Raw genomic sequence first — 26,044 nt, 5'->3', positions numbered from 1 at the left:
TTTTCCCGTGTGTGGGAGGTATTGGTGGTCAATATTTTTCCCGTGTGTGGGAGTTATTGGTGGTGAGTTCTTGGTGAGCGAGGGGTGAGAAAGGTGAGATGCCATTGGAAATTGGCGCACAGATTTGAATGAAAGGGCACGCCATACGCGTGCCGCATAGCGTTTTCGTTCTTGTGGTGATTCTCTCATGGGAGGCTGCGTGGGATGTTTGTTGTGATTCTTTCAGGTTCCAAGCCACAGGAGGCATTGCATTGCAAACATTCAATCACATTCTGCATGGTGTGTGTGCTTGCTTGCTTGCTTGTTATGTACCATGGCTAAAAAGAAAGGGTTGAAATAGAAATCAGAATAGAAGATATAGATATAATTAGATCTAGCTATAAGGCCCACGCAACACACTTTGGCCTGTTAAGTCAGGAGACATGAGGGGAAGGTCTGACTGCACGAAGACGAATGAAATAACTGCCTGAGGATCACTGTATGTTGGGTGCCATTGCCTTAAGAGGCATGCGGTTTTGTAGAACCGCAACAATATGTTCAGGACCAGATCTGGTACAATCAACCAATACTCCACAATCAACCCGAAGGGTAGCCAATGGTAGTGCATACTGTTTATATGCTCTATAAACAGCAATACCATCAACCTTTACTGCCTGATATGCTCTTATAAGCACAAGTGAGTATGAGCGTCTCCGTGCCCGTTTCAAGGATGGGGTAAGCTGAAAATACAAATAAAAACAAACTTCTTCTTCTTCTCTTGGCTGCTCCCGATAGGGATCACCACATCGGATCATCCGTCTCCATTTCGCTCTGTCCTCCACATCGTCCATTCTCACACCAACCACCAGCATGTCCACCCTCACCACATCCATAAACTTCCTCTTTGGCCTTCCTCTTCTCCTCCTACCTGGTGGCTCCACCCTCAGCATCCTTCTCCCGTTATACCCTGCATCCCTCCTGTGCACATGTCCAAACCATCTCATTCTCGCCTCTCTCACTTTGTCTCCAAACCATCCTACCTGAGCTGTCCCTCTAATATACCCATTTCTAATCCTGTCCATCCTCGTCACTCCCAACGAGAATCGTAGCATCTTTAACTCTGCCACCTCCAGCTCCACTTCCTGTCTTTTGGTCAGCACCACCGCCTCCAAACCATACAACATAGCTGGTCTCACTACCATCTTGTATACTTTCCCTTTCACTCTTGCAGATGCCCTTTTATTACGAATCACTCCTGAAACTCTTTTTCACCCACTCCATCCTGCCTGCACTCTCTTCTTCACTTCTCTCCCACACTCTCCGTTACTTTGGACAGTTGATCCCAAGTATTTAAATCCATCCACCTTCATCACCTCAACTCCTTGCAACCGCATCATGCCACCACCCTCCCTCTCATTTACGCACACGTACTCCGTCTTACTCTGACTGACTATCATTCCCCTTCTCTGCAGTGCGTACCTCCACCTCTCGAGGCTCGCCTCAGCATGCTCCCGACTCTCCCTACAGATCATGATGTCATCCGCGAACATCATAGTCCATGGAGACTCCAGTCTGATCTCGTCCGTCAACCTGTCCATCACCATTGCAAACAGGAAATGCTCAAAGCCGATCCTTGATGCAATTCCACATCGACCTTAAACTGGTCCGTCATTCCGACCGCACACCTCAATGCTGTCACACTGTCCTCATACATATCCTGCACGATCCTCACATACTTCACCACTCCCGACTTCCTCATACAATACCACAACTCCTCTCTTGGCACTCTGTCATAAGCTTTATCTAAATCCACAAACACACAATGTAACTCCTTCTGGCCTTCCCTTTACTTCTCCATCAACACTCTCAAAGCAAACATCGCATCTGTAGTGCTCTTTCCTGACATAAACCAAATTTCTGCTCACAAATCATCACCTCTCCTCTCAACCGAGCTTCCACTACTCTTTCCCACACCTCCATGGTGTGGCTTAGCAACTTTATACCTCTGTAATTACCACAGCTCTGCACATCACCCTTATTCTTAAAAATCGGAACCAATACACTTAATCTCCACTCTTCAGGTACCCTCTCACTTTCCAAGATTTTATTAAACAATCTGGTTAAAAACTCCACTGCTATCTCTCCGAAACATTTCCATGCCTCCACTGGTATATCATCAAGGCCAACTGCCTTTCCACTCTTCATCTTCTTCATAGCTGTCCTTACTTTTTTTTTGTATACCTTGTCGAGGCTCGTATGAGAGCGAACACACGTCATACAGCAAGGGGGGCATGAGACAAGAGGGGCAGGAGTGAGAAGGGCAAAACAGTGGGGAACAGAGACATTAGGAGATCTGTGGAAGGGAGAGTGATGGGGCGGGGAACATGGGGAATACAAGATGGACATTCCAGGGACTTTCAGAAAGGAAAGCAGGGAATTTGAAGGAGGTGGGCTTGGGTGGATTATCGGGGGTAGGAAAGATCGAGGATTTGGATGGGGGATGATAAGAGGTGATGGTGAACAGCTGTTTTGAAGGGCTGGAGGGAAGAATGGGATTGAATAGATTGAGGGAGTTTATTCCAAAGGTGGGGAAAAAAGAGGAATTAAAGAGTGAAGGTGAGAAGTGATTCGTGATTTTGGTATTTTTACCAGAAGGGGGTTGTTGGCGGACCTTGAGCGCCCTGCAGAAATGTGGTGGGGACAAATCACAGAGAGAGCAGGAAGGGGGGGGGGCGAGGCTGGAGAGGAGACTTTAGAAGACAGAAAGACCACCGACCAACCTACGGTGATTGAGTGAGAGGCCCAAAGACTCAGCCTCATCACGGGAGATGCCAATGATCCGAAATGCCTCGGTTTCCGCAGCGTGAAGCCGAGAAAGGTGGGAGGCAGGAGCACCAGCCCAGAGGGGAGAGCAGTACTCCATCAGGCTGCGGACGAAAGCTTTGTAGGTGGTCAGGAACTCAGGTGGGCCGAGGAAGGACTTTGCACTATGGAGGATTCCCAGTCGGCGACTGGCTTTGGAGGCAAGGTTTGAAATGTGGCTTTCCCAGGAAAGGTCGTGGCAGATAGTGAGACCCAGAAGCTTGAAAGAAAGGACTTCTTCCAGAGGATTGTTGAGAAAGTGGATGTGGGGGGGGGGTTTAAAATGGGCCTTTCAGAGAGACATAATGAGAGTGTGAGATTTGTCCGGATTGAAAGACGTGTCCCACATGTTGGACCAGTTTGTGATTTTACCCAGATCTGTAGTGAGCGAAAAAGCTGCTGCATGCTGGTCTGAGGGATGGCAGATGGTACAGCAGAAGTTGGAGTTATCAGCAAAGGGATAAAGAGGATTTTCCAGAGAGTCAGAGAAATCTTTGATGAAAACCAGAAAAAGAACAGGGCTTAGAATGCTACCTTGAGGAACTCCAGCCTGGACAGGAAGGGGGGATGAAAGAACTCCATTTAGGGCCACACATTGCTTGCGACAGGAGAGGAAGTCTGCAAGCCATGAGTGGAGATGGCCTTGGATACCATAGGAAGAGACTTTGTTGAGTAGGGCAGGGTGCCAGACCGTGTCAAAAGCATGTGATATGTCTCGGGATGTGGCTCTGATTTCATGTCTGCATTGAGGACCCCCATCCATTGTTGGGAGAAGAGAAGCAGCATATCCAGGGTAGCGTGACCTGGTGTGAAACCAAATTGAAGATCGGAAATCAAGCCATTGGAGAAGAGGAAGGATTTAATGTCTGAAGCGATGATGGATTCCATAATCTTGCTGATGATTGGCAGAAGGCTGATTGGTCTGTATTGCAGGGATCTGTTTTTGCACCTTTTTATGCAGGGCAGTGATGTTTGCTGATTTCCAAGCAGATGGCAGATGACCTTGGGCAAATGAGAGGGTGAATAGAATAGAGAGAGGGTGAACAAGAGCAGAAGAGCAGGATTTTAGGACACGTGGGCTGATGCCGTCTGGACCGGTTGCAGAATCTGAATTGAGATTTGACAGCAATCTCTCCACCATGTCAGGAGAAAAGGACACAGAGTCCAGGGACAGTTGGGTGCGACTGGGTAAGGTGGGTAGAGAAAGCGATGTGTTTTGGACACAAGATTTAGCTGCAAACACCGAGTTTTGGCATTCAGCCTTTTCACGTGTGGTATCAGCAGTGCGGCCATTTGAGGTAAGGGAGGGGATGGAGGGGGAACATACACCAGAAACAGATTTGATTATACACCACCAGGATTTTGAGGAGGGAGAGAGGTTTGAAAGTTCGGACTTGAGCTAAGAAAGATGTTGTATTCTGGCTCTGCTGAGGGTAAATACACATTTGTTCCGAGCTTTATGGAAGGAACTGAGATTACCCTCAGTTGTGTTTGCTTTCCATGAGGCAAAGGCAAGTTGTTTCAGGACAACTGCTTCGCCACAAGCTTCAGTGAATCAAGGGCAGGAGGAAGGGTAGGACAACTGAAGACAAGAGGGGATAAATCTGTGCATGAGGGAGAGCAAGTTTCTTTGAAAGAATTCCCAGGATGAGTTGATGTTGGAGAAAGTAGCGATATGAGACCAGTCTATAAGTTCGATGGCTGCTTGGAGATCCTGCCTTACAGCTTGAGTGAAATGCCAGACTCGACGGTGGTGAGGTGGTTCTCTGATAATAGCCAGAGAGATGTCCACTTTGACAAGGACGTGGTCAGAAGAACCGATTGGAGTGGAGGAAGAGCAGCAGATATTGTCGGGGAAATTTGTCAAAATCAGTTCCAGAAGAGATGGAGTACCATTGGTTGAGATCCGGGTCAGGAAGTTGACCGATTGAGTCAGTCCCAATGAGTCGCAGAAAGCTTTTGCTGACATGCCATGACAGGTGAGAAGGTACCCACAACTAGCCAACTGGCATGATGACAATTGAAGTCGCCACATATGAGGAAGAGAGAGTTTGGATGAAAAGATAGAAGTTGGTCCATGTTTTCGGATGGTGAGTTGAAGATGGAGTCATCACTGTTTGGTGGATGGTACAGTTCACATATAAGCATGAGGGTGGAGTGGAGGGGAAGCCGAAGCCAGAGGTATTCCTGGGGGTGTGGGGGAGTTAGGGTAGTGCATGAAGAGTGAGGAATAGGGTCTTTTATGAAGAGAGCAACTCCTCCACCAGGATGAGGCTCAAGTCTGTCATACCAGAGTAGGGAGTAACCAGGGAGAGATACTTGGGAGTCAGACAGGTCTTGGGGAGGACAGTTTCTGTTCGGCAGATTATGTCTGGTTTGTCAGTGGCAACCTGTATGGAAAGATCTGAAAGGTTTGAGCGAAGGCCTCAGATATTTGAGGTCCACACTGTTAATGAAGAGGGAAGGGAGGCGGCTTTTGGTGCAGGGGGTGGGAGGGGAGGGGGAGGGTAGGACAAGGGACGAGGGGGGAGGTAAGGAGGGTTGTTGAAAGAGTGTGGGGGATTGCAGAATATCTTGGGGTGGGGGCTGGATGAGGAGGAGAAAAGGGTCTGTGGTGCTGGGAGAGAGAGTGGACAAGAGAGGGGGCAGATGGTGGTTGAGGATTTGAGGAGGTGGAGTGAAGAGATGGAGTGAGAGGGCAGTGGAAGGAGGCAGCTTTGTGGATGAGAGGGGGGGAAACTTTGAGAAGGGTAAGTGAGGGGGTGAATGGTGGGAGAAGGGTGCGTGGCGAGAGTTGAGGGAGAAAGGTGAGGGCAGAGTTTTTGAGAGCGGTGAGAGGGAGGCTTGGAGGGAGAAGAGTGTGATGGTTGCTTTGAGAGGGAGGGGTGAGAGGGGTGACTTGGCACTGAAAATGGAAAAAAAAGAATGGTTGATTGAAAGCGAACATTCATTGCAAACTTGGGATTTTTTAAGTTTTAGGTCGGAGATGCGATGAAACACATTTCTTGATGGATGCAATAAAGGTGAATTCCGAGAATGGAGAGAGGAAATGCTGAAACACTTGGATTTTTTAGGCAAGGTATGAAGGAATGGTCGAATTAGTCCGGGAGCAAAAGGCAGATATTTTAGTGAACCTGGTTTTGCCGGATAAAGTTTTTTTCTATGCTGTTTCTTGAAGCCGACGTAGCTCTTCTTGATTCAGGGGGGGGTGACTGTTCGTAGCCTTTGGGCAATTTGCAATATTAACCCTTTTATGCCGGTTACACCCAAATGCGCCCAAAAGTACTATTTTTTTGCGATATCTTGTAAATAGCTGTGACCAAAAGTCATCACATTTATTTTTCATCATTATTATTCACAAGGCAAGTATTTTACAGCTGATTTGGACACAATTTTCCCAAACTTGATGATTAATTATTAACCCTTTCCTGGCATTCCTCGGGGATCCTATATACCGCAAACGTAGGCCTACATTTCCTGCTTTGATTTGTTTATCACCCATGCATATTAAGATGAAGTATTGGCTGACCGACTTCATTAGTTCGTTAAACTGACAAGAGGTGGCGCCATTGCATTGTTTCAGATATGAGAAGCACATGGCTGGGCACCACTCCCACTCTGCTGTGCAGGTTTGTCATGGAATAGGCTACCAGACTTCCAGTTGTACCAGCCACTTATTGACATGAAGCCCTCTGATCCGGACACAATGTTAACAGCCATGGTTAGGGCACAGGAACTTACACTTAAGACTGGTCAGAAGTTCACAGTGCTGAGTTGCAATCAGCAGCTCTATAGAATTGCTGTGCAAGTGCTTTGAGCGCACCCAGAGAAATGCTCGGAGATGTACCTAAGACTTGGAGGGGTGTCCACTCTGAGGTCCACATTTTGATATGCCACCATAGCACTAATGAGCTTTGTGGGAGCACTAGTTTCACTGATGGCTGAAAGTGGACTATCAGATATCTTGGCAGATGTCTTCAGAGGTGTACCGAAGATGCTAAGCGGAAAAAGTTCCCGCAGAACATATACGCTCTACGGATGCTTGCCGAGGAGATTTTCCGTGGTCTCGATGTCGGTCATTTTGATTCTTCTGATAGTCAAATGAAGGCCTTGGAGGAGAGAGCAAACCAGAGCAAGACCGTGAGGTTATGGGTTGATGTCCTTGTTAAGCCAGTTCTGCTGATGATGGCGTACATCAGGGCTGAGCGTGAGGGTGATTGGCTCCTACACCTGGCAACATTCAGGAAGATTCGCAGTTTGGAATACTACCTTCTACTACCTTCGCAGTTTGGAGAAGCTCCCACCTCATGTTCAGACCCATTTCATGAAGGGTGAACACGTCGCTCGACACATTCGTGGCATCTGGAATGGGATTTGGAGCGACCAGTTCATTGAGTCCACATTCATGAGGTACGGGCACAGCAGTGGGGGCATCATTGGAATCATGCTCAAGGAGTAAACTCTTAAGGTTTGGGCACTTAGCCGCCACCTGTGTTGTAAGATTGAGACCGGTTTGGACGAGATGGAGGAGGATGGTGCAGATGGTTGCAGCCAAATGTCCCACAAGGAGGAATCCAAGGCAAGAATAGCTGCAGACGCCAAAGACAGAGATGGGATCCATCAGAAGCTGGTGACCTGCATTGACCCATTGAATCCCAGTGACCATCCCGACGAAATCGTGAATATAATCAGTGGAAAGATTGGAGATTCCAGTGTGAATGTGCACAAGTCGGATAGTATCGGAGAAGACCCGCTAGCAGAGTTTGAAAAAGGTTGGCCCCACGGTTTCTTCGCCACCATAGCAAAAAGATTAAAACTATGGCAGCAATAGCTAAGTCAGTACAAGTTGGCAGTTCAAGAGTGACTGATCTTGATGCCATCTATGTGAGAGTGATAGCTTTGTTGTCAAGAGATCGGGACATTGATGTTGGAGATGTAATATCGCATGAACTTGCGCCCGTTCCAACGTCAATGTTCACTAAGGACGGAATGCACACAGCAAAAGCGAAATCAGTACTCAAACGTTCACTTCAGGTGGAGGTATCCAGTCATCTCTCAGGATGTGTAGATGTGACAGTCATTGATGGTTCAGCTCTTCTATGGACAATTCATTGGCCAGCAAACGGTACCGTAGCAGACTATGTCTCAAATGTGAAGACACGGGTTGCTAAATACCTGAAGGACAGTGATTTCTACTTGATATTCGATAGGTACCATGATTTTAGCATAAAGTCGGTCACAAGGGATGGGAGAGAAACAGGAGTAAACCGCACCCACCACCTGCACCTGTCAACAAAGCAGTCAGCGCAAAAGGTTGTCTTGTCTTCTGTGGACAATAAGAAGCAACTCATCAAAATCATCTGCGACGAACTGGCTCGAGATAGGTTGTTCCACACCAGTAGCACCAGGAATCACAAGTTGGTAATCGCAGGAAAAGAACCTTGCCCAGTTCAAGTGTCCAATGAAGACATAAGCGTAAGACATGACCTTGAGACATCCCACGAAGAGGCTGATATCATTATTGTACAACAGGCGTTGAAATGTGCAAGCGAGGCCAGCAAACTGTCAGTCGTGTCAGATGGCACGGATGTCTTCGTGCTCCTTGTCCACTTTTACAAGAAGGCCAATCTCACCCTCCAACTTACCATGGAATCCCCAAGTAAAGAGAAGACCATTGTGGACATAAAGCAGATGGTGGTAAAACATGACAAAATTGTGAATGAACTTCTCCCTGCCCATGCTCTTTCAGGATGTGACACAGTTGCTTGCTACTTTGGACAAGGGAAGGGCTGTGTACTTAAAACACTGAAGGCTGGCTATGAGTTATTGGCTGTAGGTGACATTGAAGCACCATTCACAGCTGCAATGGAACAGGCCACAACCTTCATCTCTGCATGCTTTGGTATGAAAAAAGCCAAAGACATGTCCGAGACAAGATTGCTTGTCTGGGGTAAAAATAATGGGAAGGGTCACTCATCATCACCCAGACTGTGTACCCTGCCACCGACAAAGGAGGTTTTCACAGAAAATGTCAAGAGGGCTCACTATCAGGCAATCTTATGGCGAATGCTTGAAACTAGCCATCCACCGGCACTGGACCCTGAGGAATATGGATGGATGAGAGATGTCAAGAACAAGTCGCTGTCACCAATTACAGTCCCAGATGATGTGAAACTGGCCCCAGAATATGTTCTTGAAATGATCAGGTGTGATTGCAAAAGTGAAAGTCTCTGTAATTCAAGAAGGTGTGGTTGTCAAGTCAGAGGTCTGCCTTGCACAATTTTCTGTGCCTGTTATGCAGTTGGCTGCGCACGTGTGCAGGAGCAAGGTTTGAGGATATTGGGGAAACAACTAGTAGTAGCAGATTATTTGTTTGTTTCATGAATTTAATTGATCTTACGGTCGGTCAAACGAAACACATTGAGTGTCTAACCCAGTCTATTTTGCAACAATGTCAGCAGGTCGGAAAGCAAGAGATGACATTAAAATCGCATGCCATAATTTTGGAGTGGTTTTTGTGCAATAATTAGTCAAAGACCCTGTTGTCTGTAGATGTTCAAATGTTTTGTGCTGGGTAAAATCAGTCAGGAAAGGGTTAATATTGAGTATTAAGTCATTCTATCTTTTAAGTTGTTTTTGGTTACCTTATTTGTGAGTAAAGTAAGGATGAGGTGGTTATTGTGCAATCATATGTTGTCTGTGTTCAAATTTTATGTCCTGGGTTAAAATAGCCCTTAAAGGGTTAATACTGAGTAATTCACAATTGTTTTATATCTTAAGTTGTTTTTGGTTACATAATTTGTGAATAAACATCGACACGAGCAAATGTGATGATGTTGGTTGGGTTCATTGCAATAAATAGTGAAAAAAAAACGGATTTTTTCATTATTTATGCATTTACCGGCACAAAAGGGTTAATATAGCAAATTCCCCAAGGGTTGCAAACGGTCACCCCCCTGAATCATGAAGAGCTACCCCAAGACTGTAAGAAACATGTCAGGTCAGGTATGGGAGCATGTGCCGGAACAGCGCGTCGCTGCGTCCACTTTCTGCCGGTACTCCAGGGGCCTCCGTCTGGCCATCCCCCAGGCAGATGCCAGGCCCATCCCCATCTCCTTGAGATGATGGTCAACCTGCTGCAACCACGAGGCACGTGGTCAGCCCACTGGCCTCCTCCACTCACGAGACTCCCTCGCTGAGAGAATCTGGTGAGCAGGATCAGCGTCAGGAAAACGAGCCACATGTCCATACAGCCGCAACTGACGCTCACGGACTATGCAGGTAACAAATCTCATCTGAGTCTCTCTCAGCAACCGCTCGTTGGACACAAAATCCGACCAGCGATAGCCAAGGATTCTCCGAAGAGACCTGGTGCCAAAGGAAGTAAGTCTCCATCTCAGATCCTTGGTCAGAGTCCAAGTCTCGCATCCATAGAGCAAGACTGGAAGTACCAAGGACCTGAAGACTCTGACTTTCGTCCTCCTGCACAGGTACCGGCAGCACCACACCCCATGATCCAGTGAATCCATGACTCCCCAGGCCCGACCCAGACATCTATTGACCTCCGACTCACAGCCAGCAGAGACATGAATATCACTGTCAAGGTAAGTGAATCTCTCCACGACCTCAACATCCTCACCACAAACAGACACAGACAGGACAGCAGCATCCAAGATGTCACCGAAAGCCTGGATCTTAGTTTTGACCCAAGAAACCCATAATCCCAGTGGCTCCGACTCCTCATTCAGCACCTCGAGGGCCCCTAAAAGGATATCTAAAGTCTCCACAAAGATGACTGCATCATCTGCAAAATCAAGGTCCGAGATCTTGACATTCCCAAACGATGCACCGCAGCCTGATCTCTCTGACATCCTCCCTAAAATCCAGTCCATACAAGTGCTGAAAAGTGTGGGGGCCAGTACACTCCCCTGGAGAACTCCAGTAACAACTGGAAATAAGTCAGAGATGGTACCACCACACTTCACAGCACTCTCAGTCCCAGAGTAGAGTTCAGACATCAGATCGATCAGTTTTGGTGGAACCACACGAAGACCAAGAATCCTCCAGAGGACATCCCGATTCACTGAATCGAATGCTTTACAGAGATCAACATAGGCTGCAAGCAGCCCCTGCCAAAACTCTCGTCTGCGTTCAGTGAGAACACGAAGAGCAAGGATACGGTCAACAAACAGCAACTTTGTGAGAAACAGCAAAGAATAAATTCAATGGTTTTCACATATATAACACGTCAGTTTCACAAATTTCCATTAAAATACTCGGGTATTTCCATCAATTGTCGCCATTTTGGTCTCGGTTACGCACTGCATCTACTGGACAGCCGTCATTGGCTGTCACAGGCACGTGGGGGAGGGGGGTGGACATCAGGACACCGGAGACGTGGTAGACACCGGGGACATTTCAAACTCGGTGCAATTGTATACAGCGCACGCGCTGTAAAAAAACTTTATCCGGCAAAACCAGGTTCACCCTCACTGCTCCCGACTAAATTGAGAGCAGTCTGTTTTAATATTTCAAGAGTAGTGCATTTTGGTACAGTCAAGAGTACCACACGTGTGAAAGAGGAAGATGAAGCATTATGAGAGATCGTTTTTATTATTATTATTATTATTATTATTATTATTATTAATATTATTGTTTGAGAGAGTTTTCATCAGATTAGGTCATGGAAGTGTTGTAGAAAAAATCATGAGGTGAATGGTGAAATTGGATCGATAAACGCATGGGTTTTAAACAGCTCACGTGGTTATGGGAGAAGCACTTGGCTCTGGGAGATGTATAGTCAAAAGTGAAATTATTTATTTTAAATAAGGATTGTGTAACATTCGGAAAAGGGAAGGTTGAAGTAAAATCGTTGAAGTGTGTGGTGAATTTAGAACGGTAAACGCAGTGTGAAGCTGATGGGTCGATGAAAAGTTCCAGGAAGAGTCGCGAGAGAGAAACGTGGTTACAGGAGGTGTTGAGATCAAAAGGATACAAGGAAGATATTATTTTTTGATGTATTGTTGAAGAACAGGTAAGATTCGGGAATGGAAGGTTGAAGGAAGAAATTGTGAGGGTAATGGCGAGAGAGGGTCAGCTCAGTAGAATAAAGATGGTGTGCCGGCAGGAGGAAGAAGAAGAAGAGGAAGAAGAATAAGAAGAATAAGGATCGAGACTCATAAGTGTGCAAGGAGAAAGGTAGTTTTTATTTATTTTTTATATATTTTTTGATTTGGGGAGAGAATTTAAGACAAGAAATAGAATGTTTAGATGGGAGGGATGGGGGACGTTGGGAAAGTTGGGAAGACAGAAATTGAGGGTAATGAGGAGAAAATACAAATAAACACGATTGTACACCAAGGGGAGGGAAGGGTAGGCCTCAAGCACCCGGTCAGACAAGGTCGACGAAAACTCACAAAATAGCACGATTTTGAAACAAAATCGAACTCGGAACACAGAGTAACATGTAGATGAGAAAATAAACAGTTAAAACGGGACAGATAACAACTGGAAACAACTTCGAGATCGTCAGCAGAGAGCCCTGAAGGAGACCTGCCAATGCTCCAAACGCAGAACCCTAATCCTTACTATTCATCCTGACTAATCTGCCGCACTTCCTGATTCACTATCTCTCTCTCTCTCTGTGTCTCTCTGTGTGTCTCTCTGTGTGTCTCTCTGTGTGTCTCTCTGTGTGTCTCTGTCTCTGTCTCTGTCTCTGTCTCTGTCTCTGTCTCTGTCTCTGTCTCTGTCTCTGTCTCTGTCTCTGTCTCTGTCTCTGTCTCTGTCTCTGTCTCTGTCTCTGTCTCTGTCTCTGTCTCTGTCTCTGTCTCTGTCTCTGTCTCTGTCTCTCTCTCTCTCTCTCTCTCTCTCTCTCTCTCTCTCTCTCTCTCTCTCTCTCTCTCTCTCTCTCTCTCTCTCTCCCTCATTTTCTTCATTCATCAGCTCCTCAAAGTACTCCATCGACCTTCTCAAAACACTTTCCTCTCTTGTCAGCACATTTCCATCTGCATCCTATATCACCCTAACCTGCAGCACATCCTTCCCAGCTCAGTCCCTCTGTCTGGCCAATCGGTACAAATCATTTTTCCCCTTCCTTTGTATCCAACTTCTCATACAGTTCGCCATATGCCTTTTCCTTAGCCTTCGTCACCTCTCTCTTCTTCTTCCTTATACTTTGCTGTACTTCCTCGTTCCACCACCAAGTCTCCTTGTCTTCCTTCCTCTGTCTAGATGTCACACCAAGTACCTTTCTCGCTATCTCCCTCACCACTTCTGCAGTAGTTGCCCAGTCGTCCAACACCTCTTTACCACCATCCAACACCTGTCTCACCTCCTCCCTGAATTTCACGCAACAGTCTTCCTCATTCAGCTTCCACCATCTGGTCCTTGGTTCAGCCCTCACTCTCTTCCTCAACCTCACCACTAAAATCATCCTACAAACCACCATCCGATGCTGTCTAGCTACACTCTCCCCTGCCACCACCTTACAGTCTCTAATCTCTTTCAGGTTGCATCTCCTGCTTAAGACGCAGTCCACCTGTGTGCACCTTCCTCCACTCTTGTACGTCACCCTCTGCTCCTCCTTCTTCTTAAAATACGTATTTACCACTGCCATTCCCATTCCTTTTGCAAAATCCACCATTATCTGCCCTTCCACATTCCTCTCATTGACACCGTACCTACCCATCACCTCCTCATCCTCTTTATTCCCTTCCCCAACATGCCAATTGAAATCCACTCCAATCACCACTCTTTCTTCCTTGGATACACTCTCCACCACTTCATATAACTCACTCCAGAAATTTTCTTTCTCCTCTATCTCACACGCCACTTGCGGGGAATATGCACTGATGACATTCGTCATCACCCCTTCAATTTCCAACTTCACACTCATCACTCAGTCAGACACTCTCCTCACCTCCAATACCCTCGAAACATAATCTTCCTTCAGGATTACCCCTACACCATTTATCCTCCCATCCACACCATGGTAAAACAGTTTGAAACCACCTCCGATGCTCCCAGCCTTACACTCCATCCACTTGTTCTCTTGTACACACAGTATGTCTACCTTTCTCCTCTCCATCATATCAGCCAACTCTCGCCCTTTGCCAGTCATAGTACCAACATTCAAAGTTCCAACTCTCACCTCCACACTTCTACCCTTCCTCCTCTCCCACTGCCTCCGGACTCGCCTTCCCATCTCCTTCTCCTCCTTCGCCCAGCAGTAACACAGTTTCCACCGGTACGCTGCTGGCCAACAGTACCGGTGGCGGTCGTTGGTAACTTGGGCCTCGACTGATCCGGTATGGAAATCTGGCTTATGATCCGCATATTGATTTGGCACAGGTTTTACGCCGGATGCACTTCCTGACGCAACCCACCCCATTTATCCGGGCTTGGGACCGGCGCTGAGAGTGCACTAACTTGTGCAACCACAGTGGCTGGGTTACAAATAAAAACAAACAACGGTTACATAAAATTCAGGTTTATATATGTGGCAGCTTTGGGTTTCCATAGATTTAAAATGTTGATACAGTCATGTCCCTTTGTTTTGCTAATTTTAGTAAAGGATCCTCACTCTCGATACACAAATGAGCATCCTTGGTTACATGAAATGTCAGATGGAGTTTTAATGTTTTATGAGTAAGAAAAATAGGTGATAGTAAAAAAATTGCATTTATATTATTTATATAAAAAATCAACATATTTTACCTTCACTCGAAGCATGGTTCTCAAAAACGTGGTGTAAAATGTCAAGCGACGTTTCGGCTTCCTGATCGCTTCCGTGTCTGTATGTGACGTCACAAAGCAAAAATCTTGCGCTGGAGCAGAAACTATCGGAAATACATGACTATTGGAAACACGTGATGCCACGATCCTAGTATGGCCTGTCACACTGACAAACGAAAACAAGTCGGTAATCTTCGTCTTTTTTCAGACTTTCCTTGCCACACTCGTTTTGTCTGAAAGTAAAGCCAATGACACGATGATAAAATCATTACGATTGATCCCGACGGAGACAGCATTGAACAGGTTCGTCGTCTCTCAACACTGTCGGGTGGACAAGTCAACTAACGCGATTGATGAGGGGTTTTGACAATGGCAATGTGCACATACTGTTCCAATATATGCACGTGCCATTGTCAACACAACGTCCCCGTCGAGTGTGTTAGTGGACTCGTCCACCCGACAGTCCCTGTTCCAGAAAGGAGTTCCGAAAAGTTCTAAAATGGAGAAGGAAAACGATTGGAATAAACACATGCACATGGAAGGAGGCACACACGTGCAAGTTAGCAAAAGCACACAAACTCTAATCTCTTGGCTCAACCACCCACATCCATGTTGTGGGGTTACCTCGAGATATAACTTATTGACTTTCACACACATCACCAACTTAAGAAGGCATGCGCTGGGCTGAATCAACTCTGATAGTTGTGAATTCATTCGAACTTTTACACTAATCTATTGCAGGAGTTGTAGTTTTCATTTTGAAAATCTTTTGGATTTGTACAGATGAGAAGTTGCAGCACAATCGATTTGTTGTGCTCAGTTCTTAAGGAGAGAATCATGCTTGTAGCAATCATACAGTCAACATACATGCTCGGTACATATGAATCATGCTTGTGGTACAGGAAGTTACATTGATTGGTTCCACAGAGTGAAGTCTGGATGTCCATCTTCCATCCCACTGGCGGTCTCGGACCCTGACGGGGACGACGTTCGGTGTCGGATGGCTGTCGGACAAGAGTGCGGTCAAGTTTGTGGAATTGTACCTTATGGTAGTTTGGATGAGGTGAGTCCAAGTCAATTTCTCTGTGTTTAACCAAATCTTGAACTTTAATTTTCTATCCATCAATTTATTTGAAAGGACATTCACACCTTTCTTGATCCACTCTCATTATATTATTACAATGTTATAATATTCACACATTCCTGTAAAGTTTTGTTGAATCGTCATGTTGGCCTAATGTCTCCTGCCGCACCAAGTGGTCGTTTGACCCTTACGAATGATCAAATGATGTTTGAATTTTCACTGCATTCACTACCATTTACAATCCCTCTAGGATCGCTCAAAGAAAACCGAGACTGGTGGTGGCTTGTGTGGAACGGCAGGAAAACGTTTGTGATAAAAATGATTTTTCTTATTTTACAAAATAAGTGTTTGGGAGTGAAGGGTGGATGAGAGGCTAATAAATAAACAGGATGAGCCAGGCGATCGACAGACATAACAAGGGGTAAAAGGGAAGAAACACGAACTTACATACAAGAAACTATACCCCGATAATGGTGCTAAAATAATGGATTAAAACAATTAACAAAGGGACAAGTGTAGACTTGAGCAGGTACAAGCTGATCTTACCAGCAGGACGATGGTGTTGTGCAGGCTGCTGTGGCACAGGGCTGGAATCGAAAGGATGAGATGGTGATGAGGAATATGACGGAAAGTAATGAGGAAGAGCTGTCAGATCTCCATGGACTGGTCTTTCTTGAGGAGTGATGAAGCACAGAGAGAGAGAGAGAGAGAGAGAGAGAGAGAGAGAGAGAGAGAGAGAGAGAGAGAGAGAGAGAGAAGAGAGAGAGAGAGAGAGAGAGAGAGAGAGAGAGAGAGAGAGAGAGAGAGAGAGAGAGAGAGAGAGAGAGAGAGAGAGAGAGATATTATGTACAAACTCTTCAAAAGGTTCATATAATCCTGCACTGACGTGGCTTTTAAGCCCTTAGGACCGCTCTTTCAAATGCTACTGGTCCCGTCATTGGCCACCCGCTGTCTTCCAGGCCATCCCACCCCTCTTGGCGGAGCTCCTATAAAACGTTTCACCTCCATCCAGGGCTCCACAACTCACGTCTCTGTCTTGGCCAACAGTCCTTGGCCAAACAGCCCCATGATGATGTCTATTTCAGTGATGGGTGCTACAGGGTCCCCACCTGATCTCTCCTGTACAGGAGGCTATACACAATACAACTATACCATATATTCTGCTCTATAAAGGACAGTCACTGTCCCCTCAGTGCACATATTACATACAAGTAATCCCGACAGATCCTTCATACAGGTGTAGTTCTACCTTACTCAAGCAAACAGACAAAGCTATTCTTCCACATTCTATTTCTGGATCTGCTCCTCCTTCCACTTAACAGTATATAGGAATGGAAAAAGAACGTTTTGTGGTGCAATTTGAACATTTATTTCAGATCATTTCTGGAGATCATAGTTTCGGAAAGTTCAATTTGATGAGAAAGTTTTATGTGTCACAAGGATCTATGAGAAAATTTGACTCAAGAGGACATTTGGCACATAATGCCAGAAATCTGTCAATTCCACATGAATCAAGTCGATCAGTTGATTCCCTCAATCACTGCTTGAGGGGGGGGGGGTGGGGCAGAGGCATCACTCACTGGATCGCTCATTGGAGTCAGGACAGGTTTGGAGAGTCACTGGATCGCGGAGGCTTGGAGAGGAGCAAATGCAACACCATTATGTAAGAAAGGATCCAGAGAAGAATTAGGAAACTATAGACTTGTTCATTTGACTTCAGTTGTTGAGAAGGTGTTGGAGGCATTAATTAAGGACCAGATGAGGAACCATTTAAATGAATACAAACGAATTAAAGGTAGTCAACATGGGTTTACCAAAGATCGTTTCTGTCTAACAGATCTTTTAGAGTTCTTTGAAGCAGTGTCTGATTGGGGGCGTTCCATGTCAAGTGTACCCATTTTTCAGCGAAATTTTGACACATCGTCTCAGATTTCACTCTTTTTTGTGAAAGTGTTTGTATCCACGTTAAAACATTATGTGTCAATTTTCATACCTGTGGGCCCATCGGAGCCCATTTTAGCCCCCCCCCCCAAATTTGGGTGCCCCCGGTTGACCCACAATCTTCCAGTGGCCATATCACAGGTTGTAGTGGTCTGATTTGGATGATCTTGGTTTCAAAATGCTCGTAAAAGCGAGAGCTTTCGAATCGCATCAAGCAAAATCACTCCAAAACAGTAATTCAAAAAGTTATAGTTTGGGGCGCCTCTTTGACCTTGGGCCCCCGCCCCCCCAGCCAAACCGATGATCCCGATTTTTTCGTGTGAGAATACCCCTTCATATTCTCCAACACCTCAGCATAAATTAAAATGGGATCTCAATGGGTTCAAGAGTGATGATGGTTTTATTGTTCGGGGTCCACATATCACTAATTCTTGATTCGACATTGGGCGACGTTTTCCGTCATCGTTCCAATGACGTCACCTGCTGGCAAGCGACTTTTTGTCTGAAATTGACAATCATCATCACTGGACTATATATATATATATATATATATATATATATATATATATATATATATATATATATATATATATATATATATATATATATATATATATATATATATATATATATATATATACGACCGTTTTTACAGCCATTTTTCCCTGCTGTGCAGGGGTTGGCTTTTTCGTGAGGCAATGTTTTATGGCTGGATGCCCTTCCTGACGCCAACCCTGGTCGCCTCTTACGACACACAGGGATATGGTACACCTATTTTAACCGGGGCATACACCGGGACCAGTACACTGGTACTCATTTCGCCGACCTTGGAAGGATGACAGGCTGAGTCAACCCCCTGGTGTTAATTCAGCAGCCAACGGGGCTTGAACTCAGGACCCTGGGATCCCAAGCCACCACCCTAACCACTAAGCCAACACCAGGATATATATATATATATATATATATATATATATATATATATATATATATATATATATATATATATATATATATATATATATATATTGCATCAATTTGCAAAAAATTATTCTGCCTATTGTGTCTATTGATTTTTAAGTGTACATTTTTTGTATAACCATCATCGAATTAAGTTATAACTGGGCTAATCTCAGTTTTTGCATATTTTGCAGTAAGCATGGCGACTCAGGATCGAAAGGAGTTCCGAAAATACTGTTGCGATCCGTTCAGCTGCCATAATGAAACAACGAAAAGATCTTCGCAATGTGTCAAATGATATGTTGATGAAATTTTCTTCAAAGGTGAAAAAAGATGACAGACTTTGTACTTTGTGCAGAAAAAAACTTTCTCAGTTGTCACCAGAGTGTATTGAAGAATCATCTTCGACCAGTTCGAAATTATCATAAGAAGGTACTATCGAAGGCATTGCAGAATCTATTTCGACAGATGAGGACGAGGAGGTTTTTGAGCGGGAAGCAGAAGTTGACCTATTAAAGCAGTCGTTATCGATGATAGGAGAAAGCCCATTCGACAAACGAAAGGTGGAAAGGAACCCAGGGTACATTCCTGAAAAGTGAAGTAAAGTGGAAGATTCTGTGCGAAAGAAATTAGACCTAGTTGCTGGACCAAGCACTGCGGAGAAAACACAAAATACAGCGTCAAAATGTGATGAAAACTGCATGCCAGAGGTGATCTAAGGCCTGAAAGAAAAATACGTTGTTTCGAGCCATTCAGAGTAAATACATATACTGACAATATTTGCCAGGAATATGAGCATCAGAGGGATGATGAGTGAATTCAGTTGCTCCCAAAGAATGGCTGTGCAAGCCAAAAATTTAGAGAAAGAAAATGGTATGCTATCGTCTCCAAATCCCAAACAGGGTAAAATATTGCCTGACGAAGTGAAATCCACTGTAACCAAATTTTACCGAAGTGATGAAGTCAGCCGAATAATGCCGGGAAAAAAGGACTGTGTGGTGGTCAGGAATGAACATGGAAAAGACAAAATTCAAAAGCGCCTGGTACTAAACAATCTCAAGGAACTGTTTCAGAAATTCAAAGAGAAGAACCCTGGCTTGAAAGTTCGATTCATGAAGTTCGCCATGCTCCGTCCCTCGGAGTGTGTCCTGGCCGGTTCAGACGGTACACACAGTGTATGTGTATGTACGATACATCAAAATGTGAAACTCATGATGTTTGGTTCCAAAATGCCACAGATAGCTGAACTTCCTCGCCATCATCATGTGATAGCACGCGTAGTTTGTAACCCAGCACAACCAGAATGTTATTTCAGAACTTGTAAAAGTTGCCCATCAATTGAAGACTTCAAAACCGAGCTACTGGGTGCTTATGAACGAGAGGATATTGATGAAATTCAGTTTAAACGGTGGACATCCACCAACATATCTGAACTGAGCTCCATGGTCCTACCTTTGGAAGAATTCATTAATCAATTCTGTGAATGCGCGGTGAAATTAGTGAGACACGACTTCATTGCCAAGGCCCAATCTAAGTTTCTGAAAAATAAGAAAGACGAAATCGGTGAAGGAGAATTTGTCATTATTGGAGACTTCTCAGAGAACTATTCGTTTGTCGTAGAGGATGCGACCCAAGGATTCCATTGGAACTGCTCTCAAGGGACAATTCACCCCTGGGTTTACTTTTTTTCAAATCGGACGATGACAAATTAAACCACGATTCGTTCACGATTATATCAGAATGCAATACTCACGACGTTGTCTCAGTCCACCTCTTCCAAAAAATGCTCATTGAACACTTGAAATCCAGCTTTGGAAATGTAAAGAAACTTTACTATCTCTCAGACGGTTGCGCTGGCCAATATAAGAACTGCAAAGCCTTCATAAACCTATGTCGTCACAAATCAGAGTATGGTATTGATGCAGAATGGCATTTTTTTGCCACAAGTCATTGCAAGGGCCCTTCAGATGGCGTGGGAGGTACAGTCAAACGAGAAGCAACACATGAAAGCCTGCGAAGACCTTAGGACAGTCAAATGATTTCTCCAAAAGATCTTTTCGCCTTTGCTGAAAATGGTTTGAATGAAAGAAGTTCGGTTACGGCATCCAAGAGGTGTATGGTGAGGAAGAACGAAATCTGGAAGAAAGGTTAAAAACGGCCAAATCCTTAGCTGGAACTCAAAAACTTTATGCTTTCATCCCTATTTCTTAAAACTGCTCTTGAAGTACGCGAATTCAGCCTTAGCGAGGAACACCGTAGCATGTCAGCTATTTCAAAATCTACACCAACTTTTAACGAGAAACTCTCAGGTTATGTCACAGTGCACTATGATGGAAAATGGTGGCTTGCCTGCATCATGGAAGCCTTTCAGGACACTCATGAAGTGAAAGTGAATTTTCTTCATCCAAACGGGCCCGCAAATAGTTTCTTTTCTTCCTGACATTGAAGATCACTGCATTTTAGACATTTCTGATATACTTCTTTCCGTAGAACCAAAAGCTGCTCCAGGTAGAACCTACACAATCAGTAAAAAAGAAAAACAGCTGTCAAATAAAACATTGGTTGGCAAAAAAATCTTGACTATAATATGCTAGGAAAAACTCTTACTCATACTAGTATCGCTTCCAGTTCCTGCATGTGCATGTGGAAAATTTATGTACAATATACTGATATAGTGTATTGGAAATCTTGTGTTCAAATATTGTGCTATATATTGTGGCATATTGTGTGTCCAGCACCCGAGTCCCCGAACAATAAAACCATCACACTTGAACCCATTGAGATCCCATTTTCATTTACGCTGAGGTGTTGGTGTATATGAAGGCGTATTCTCACACAAAAAAAATCGGGACCATCGGTTTGTCTGGGAAGTGGGGGCCCAAGGTCAAAGGGCGCCCCATACTATAACTTTTTGAATTACTGCTTCGGACTGATTTTACTTTACGCGATTCGAAAGATCTCGCTTTTACGAGCATTTTGACATCAAGATCAGCCAAATCGGACCACTACAACCTGTGATATGGCCTCTGGAAGATTGTGGGGCAGCCGGGGGCACCCAAATTTTGGGGGGCCCCTAAAATGGGCCCCGATGGGCCCACAGGTCTAAAAGTTGTTATTCAGAGTTTTTTCACCCAAGTGAAAAAATGACCAACATATGGGGAGAAAATGAGGTATTAGTGTCAGGAGGGTGTGTACACTTGACATGGAATTCCCCATTGGGTGGATGAGGGAAAGGCAGTGGCCATAGTATATCTAGACTTTAAGAAGACATTTGATAAGGTACCACATCGCAGGTTTTTAGCCAAGGTGAGGGCTTGTGAAGTGGCTGGTCAGGTCGCTCAGTACATTGCAAACTGGCGTTGTGGTATGAAGCAGAGTGGCTGTGAGCGGGAGGATGTCTTACTGGGAGGAGAGAACCCTCTCTCTGTACTATTCACCCTCTCATTTACTCAATGATCTGCCATCTGCTTGTCATGTGCCATCTGCTTGGAAATCAGCAAACATTACCACTTTGCATAAAAAAAAAGATGCAAAAACTGATCCCTGCAACTACAGACCAATCAGCCTTCTCCCAATCATCAGCAAGGTTATGGAATCCATCATCGCTTCATACATTAAATCCTTCCACTTCTCCAATGGCTTGATTTCTGATCATCAATTTGGATTCAGACCAGGTCAGGTCAGGTCAGGTATAGTGTAGAGGCCTTTGTAATTCCGTGGGCACCAGTAGATAATTTTCGGCACCATATATTTTTTCATTCTTATGGATTCTGTGAGTAAAAAATCATGGTGCCAATTTTTTTGAGCATTTCAAATATTATTTTCAAGCTGATACGTGAACTACCCCTGAAACGCACTTTTTTCAATGATAACAATTTACCAACTTTTTTTGTTTCTGGTTTAAACCTGGGCATGTAATTTATTAAATTGAGCAGAATTCAGCCTAGAATATGATAACAATATCAATAATGACATTGAACATAACCATAATGATTTATCTGAATTTTTGTTAATTTCAGATGCTGTGCAGCCTATATTAAATCAATTACTGCAACGTCACCAAGATAATTAATTTTTCTAAACATTATGACATGCTGCAATTCTATATACAAATGTATGTTGATTTTTTTTTTGCCTTTCAGGTCAGCTATGATAATAGCAGAAGTGGTCAAGGGTCCAGACTACAAGACTGATGTAGTAGATGTAGTTGTAGATTAACCTCCAAGCTTTGTGGGTGAAGGAACTTATGTTGAGTGGACATTGAAATAAACTTTTCTCAAGTTATCGTTATGCATGAATCATCCCCAAGTCCTTCCAGTTCCAGCACAAAGGCATCAAGTTGCACGACATCTTTGGCAGGTTTGAATGGATGCTGCATTTGCAAAGCATCTGGAAAACTCATAAAACACCCAAGACCAGAATCATATCAGCTGTTTATCCAGAGTGTGAATACCCGGTCGCTCTATGGGGATAATAAGTACATATCCATCCAAGAAGAGCTTGGTGATGTGACGGCAAATGAACTATCACAGAAAGGTGTCACATGGCATCTAGAATGCTATAAAATTGCAGTGCACAAAATCAATATTGAGTGGCTGAAAAACAGATATGAAGCTGCACTGAAAGCAGGTGAAGTACCTAAACCAACAAAAGTTGGATGACCAGAAAGGACTAACCTCAAAACACAACCACCACCACCACATGAGAACCCATCGTCAACAGAACGTTACATGCGATCTGATGCCAAACAATACAATAAAAACAACTGCTTCTTCTGTAATGGATCTTCAGAGAAAGGAGCACTCCACCAGATCAGTGAGTTCAACACCGGGGAACAGCTCCGAAAGGCTGTTGAGTACAGCAATAACCAGCAGTAGAAAGAAAATCTGAGTGCTGCAATCGATCCAAATGATGCCCATGCGACTGATATCAAATACCATCTGTATTGTTGGGTGAAACACATTCAGCGAACTCAGGTACAGCAGGAGAGAGAGCAGACGACGAAGCAGTAATAACCAAGGTTTCAGCAGACATTGAATTATTCTACTTGATGAGCAACCTGCTGAAATCGGGATCTATCCTGGACATGGGTGAAGTAGAAGCAGCTTATCAAAATGTCCTCAGAGTCAATGGTTCAAATGATACGCATATATCAAGGAGAAGTGTGAAGTGTAAGCTTGTAGAAAATATTGATGATGTTGAGTTCTTCCGCTCTATGCATATGAATGAACCAGATCGGATGTACACGTCTAGAACAAAAATAGCTGCAATTGACAACCTGGACGAGGCAGCTGGCGATGCGAGGAGCAACATGAAAGCAGTCTTGCAGAAATGAAAGTGCCAAGGTAATAGGAAGGGACATCGCTGAAGCGCTAAAGCAGCCGTGGAAATTTCAAGATTCCCTGTTAGATGAAAATCAAGTTCCCAAATCGCTGGAGGCATTCATCTGCTGGATCCTAATGGGGCTAATGTTAACACTTGAGTCAACACAAAGAGAGCATAGCATTCAACTCGTAACATGGAACATAGCATAGACTATAATGTTTGCATATAAGTCTGATCGTCAGGTGTCCTATGTGCTAAAGCAGACACATTACTCATCCTACATGCTTTGAGCGCTTCCCAAATTGCTTCGTGTACATATCATGTCTCCTGATACAGATGTGTTCATTCTTGCTCTACAAAAACTGCCGCTCTGAAGTGATGTATCTATGCTAGTTGGCACAGGTACGAGAAGGCGCTTGGTGAATTTGCAACCTATATTTGAATCCCTTGATGCGAATCATGCTGTTGGTCTCATTGGATTCCACGCTTTCACTGGCAGTGATATCACTGGATGAATCGCAGGCAAAGGCAAGCAAACATGCTGGAAACAATTCAAAAAAGCAAATGGATACACACACCAGGCATTTGCTCAGCTGGGACAAACAGCTTATCCATCCGCTGAAGTGATGGACAGTCTAGAAGAGTTTGTGTGCCTATTGTTCGCTCCAAGACTCGGTATCAAAACAGTCGGAGAGCTACGATGGCACTTGTTCAAGAAAAATCAAGCAGAGGCTGAGAAACTGCCCCAACAAAGGCATCTCTGAAGGAACACATTCTCAGGGCTCATTACCAAGCAATGGTTTGGTTACTGGCAGACACCCCAAATCCGGACTTACCTCCACCAATTAATTATGGATGGAATGAGGAAAATAATCAGTATGTCCTAAGAGTCTCTGACCTCCCACCAGCTCCGACAGCTGTTATAGAGCTTGTAAAGTGCAGCTGTAGCAAGAGCCGATGTGCCAGTGGATCCTGCTCTTGCAAAAGCATTCTTTGGCCTGCAGTGAGTTATGTGCTTGTGACGCGAATAGTCCAGTAGATATGTAGAATATGAGGCCAAGATGTTCACTTCCGGAAGAAAGCGTTGACAAATGTGAAAACACCAATGACAGATTCAGAGGAAATGATCATGAGGACAGCATGGATGAAGATGACTTATCTGACACTGCATTACTATGAACTTGATAGTTTTTTTGTTTCAACAAATATTTTGACCTATTCATTACAGTTGACTACTAAAGTGTGAACCACTAAACATACCATAAAGCATAAACGTACATTTCTCTAATTTATTGACTTTTAAATAAGAAAATTTGCATCTGGATATGTGCTCCGTTATGGTTGTTATTGCCAGGGAAATTGGCATAGATATCTGTGGACAATAAAAATCAGTATATATATATATACATACATATACATGATATATTTGTGTTACAAATGTCCAGACCTTTCATTTGATATGCTACATGCTTTGCTTTATAACAATATTTGAAACTGGTAGTTGCAACCGAAACAGCGATATTGGTATTTTAGGGGACCACATTAAAAGCCACCAAAATGTACCCAAAATGTAAAACAAAAATTGGCACCATGATTTTTCTGATTCTCAATGCATCTGTCTGCAATAAAATCCATGGTGAAAAAATTATCATCCAGTGCTCACGGTATTAGAGTTTCATACATATGCTTCTACACTAGTATAGGAGCATACGCCAGAGCAGTGCATTGCTGAGTACACTTTCTGCTGGTACTCCAGGGCCTCCATCTGGCTATCCCCCAGGCAGATGCCTGATCCATCCCCATCTCCTTGAGATGCTGATCAACCGGCTGCAACCACGAGGCACGTGGTCGGCCCATTGGCCTCCTCCACTCACGAGACTCCCTCGCTGAGAGAATCTGGTGAGCAGGATCAGCGTCAGGAAAACAAGCCACATGTCTATACAGCCGCAGCTGACGCTCACGGACTAAGCAGGTAACAAATCTAATTTGAGTCTCTCTCAGCAACCGCTCGTTGGACACAAAGTCCGACCAGCGATAGCCAAGGATTCTCCAAAGAGGCCTGGTACCAAAGGAATTAAGTCTCCGTCTCAGATCCTTGGTCAGAGTCCAAGTCTCACATCCAAAGATCAAGACTGGAAGTACCAAGGACCTGAAGACTCGGAC

General features: G+C 44.4%; 1 protein-coding gene across 1 annotated transcript in view; it reads left to right on the top strand.

Moving 5' to 3' along the window:
- The window catches only part of LOC147010366 (uncharacterized), a 95,635-nt gene that overhangs the window by 26,680 nt on the left and 42,911 nt on the right, over positions 1-26,044 (top strand). The window contains 1 exon segment of the mRNA XM_085858870.1: positions 15,502-15,637. Coding sequence (XP_085714996.1) covers positions 15,502-15,637 — 136 coding nt within the window.

This window comes from Eptatretus burgeri, chromosome 16 (genome assembly GCF_056783735.1).
Source record: "Eptatretus burgeri isolate ZD-2024b chromosome 16, Ebu_testis_v1, whole genome shotgun sequence".
NCBI classification, from domain to species: Eukaryota; Metazoa; Chordata; class Myxini; order Myxiniformes; family Myxinidae; genus Eptatretus; species Eptatretus burgeri.
This window is presented reverse-complemented; position numbering and strand designations above follow the sequence as displayed.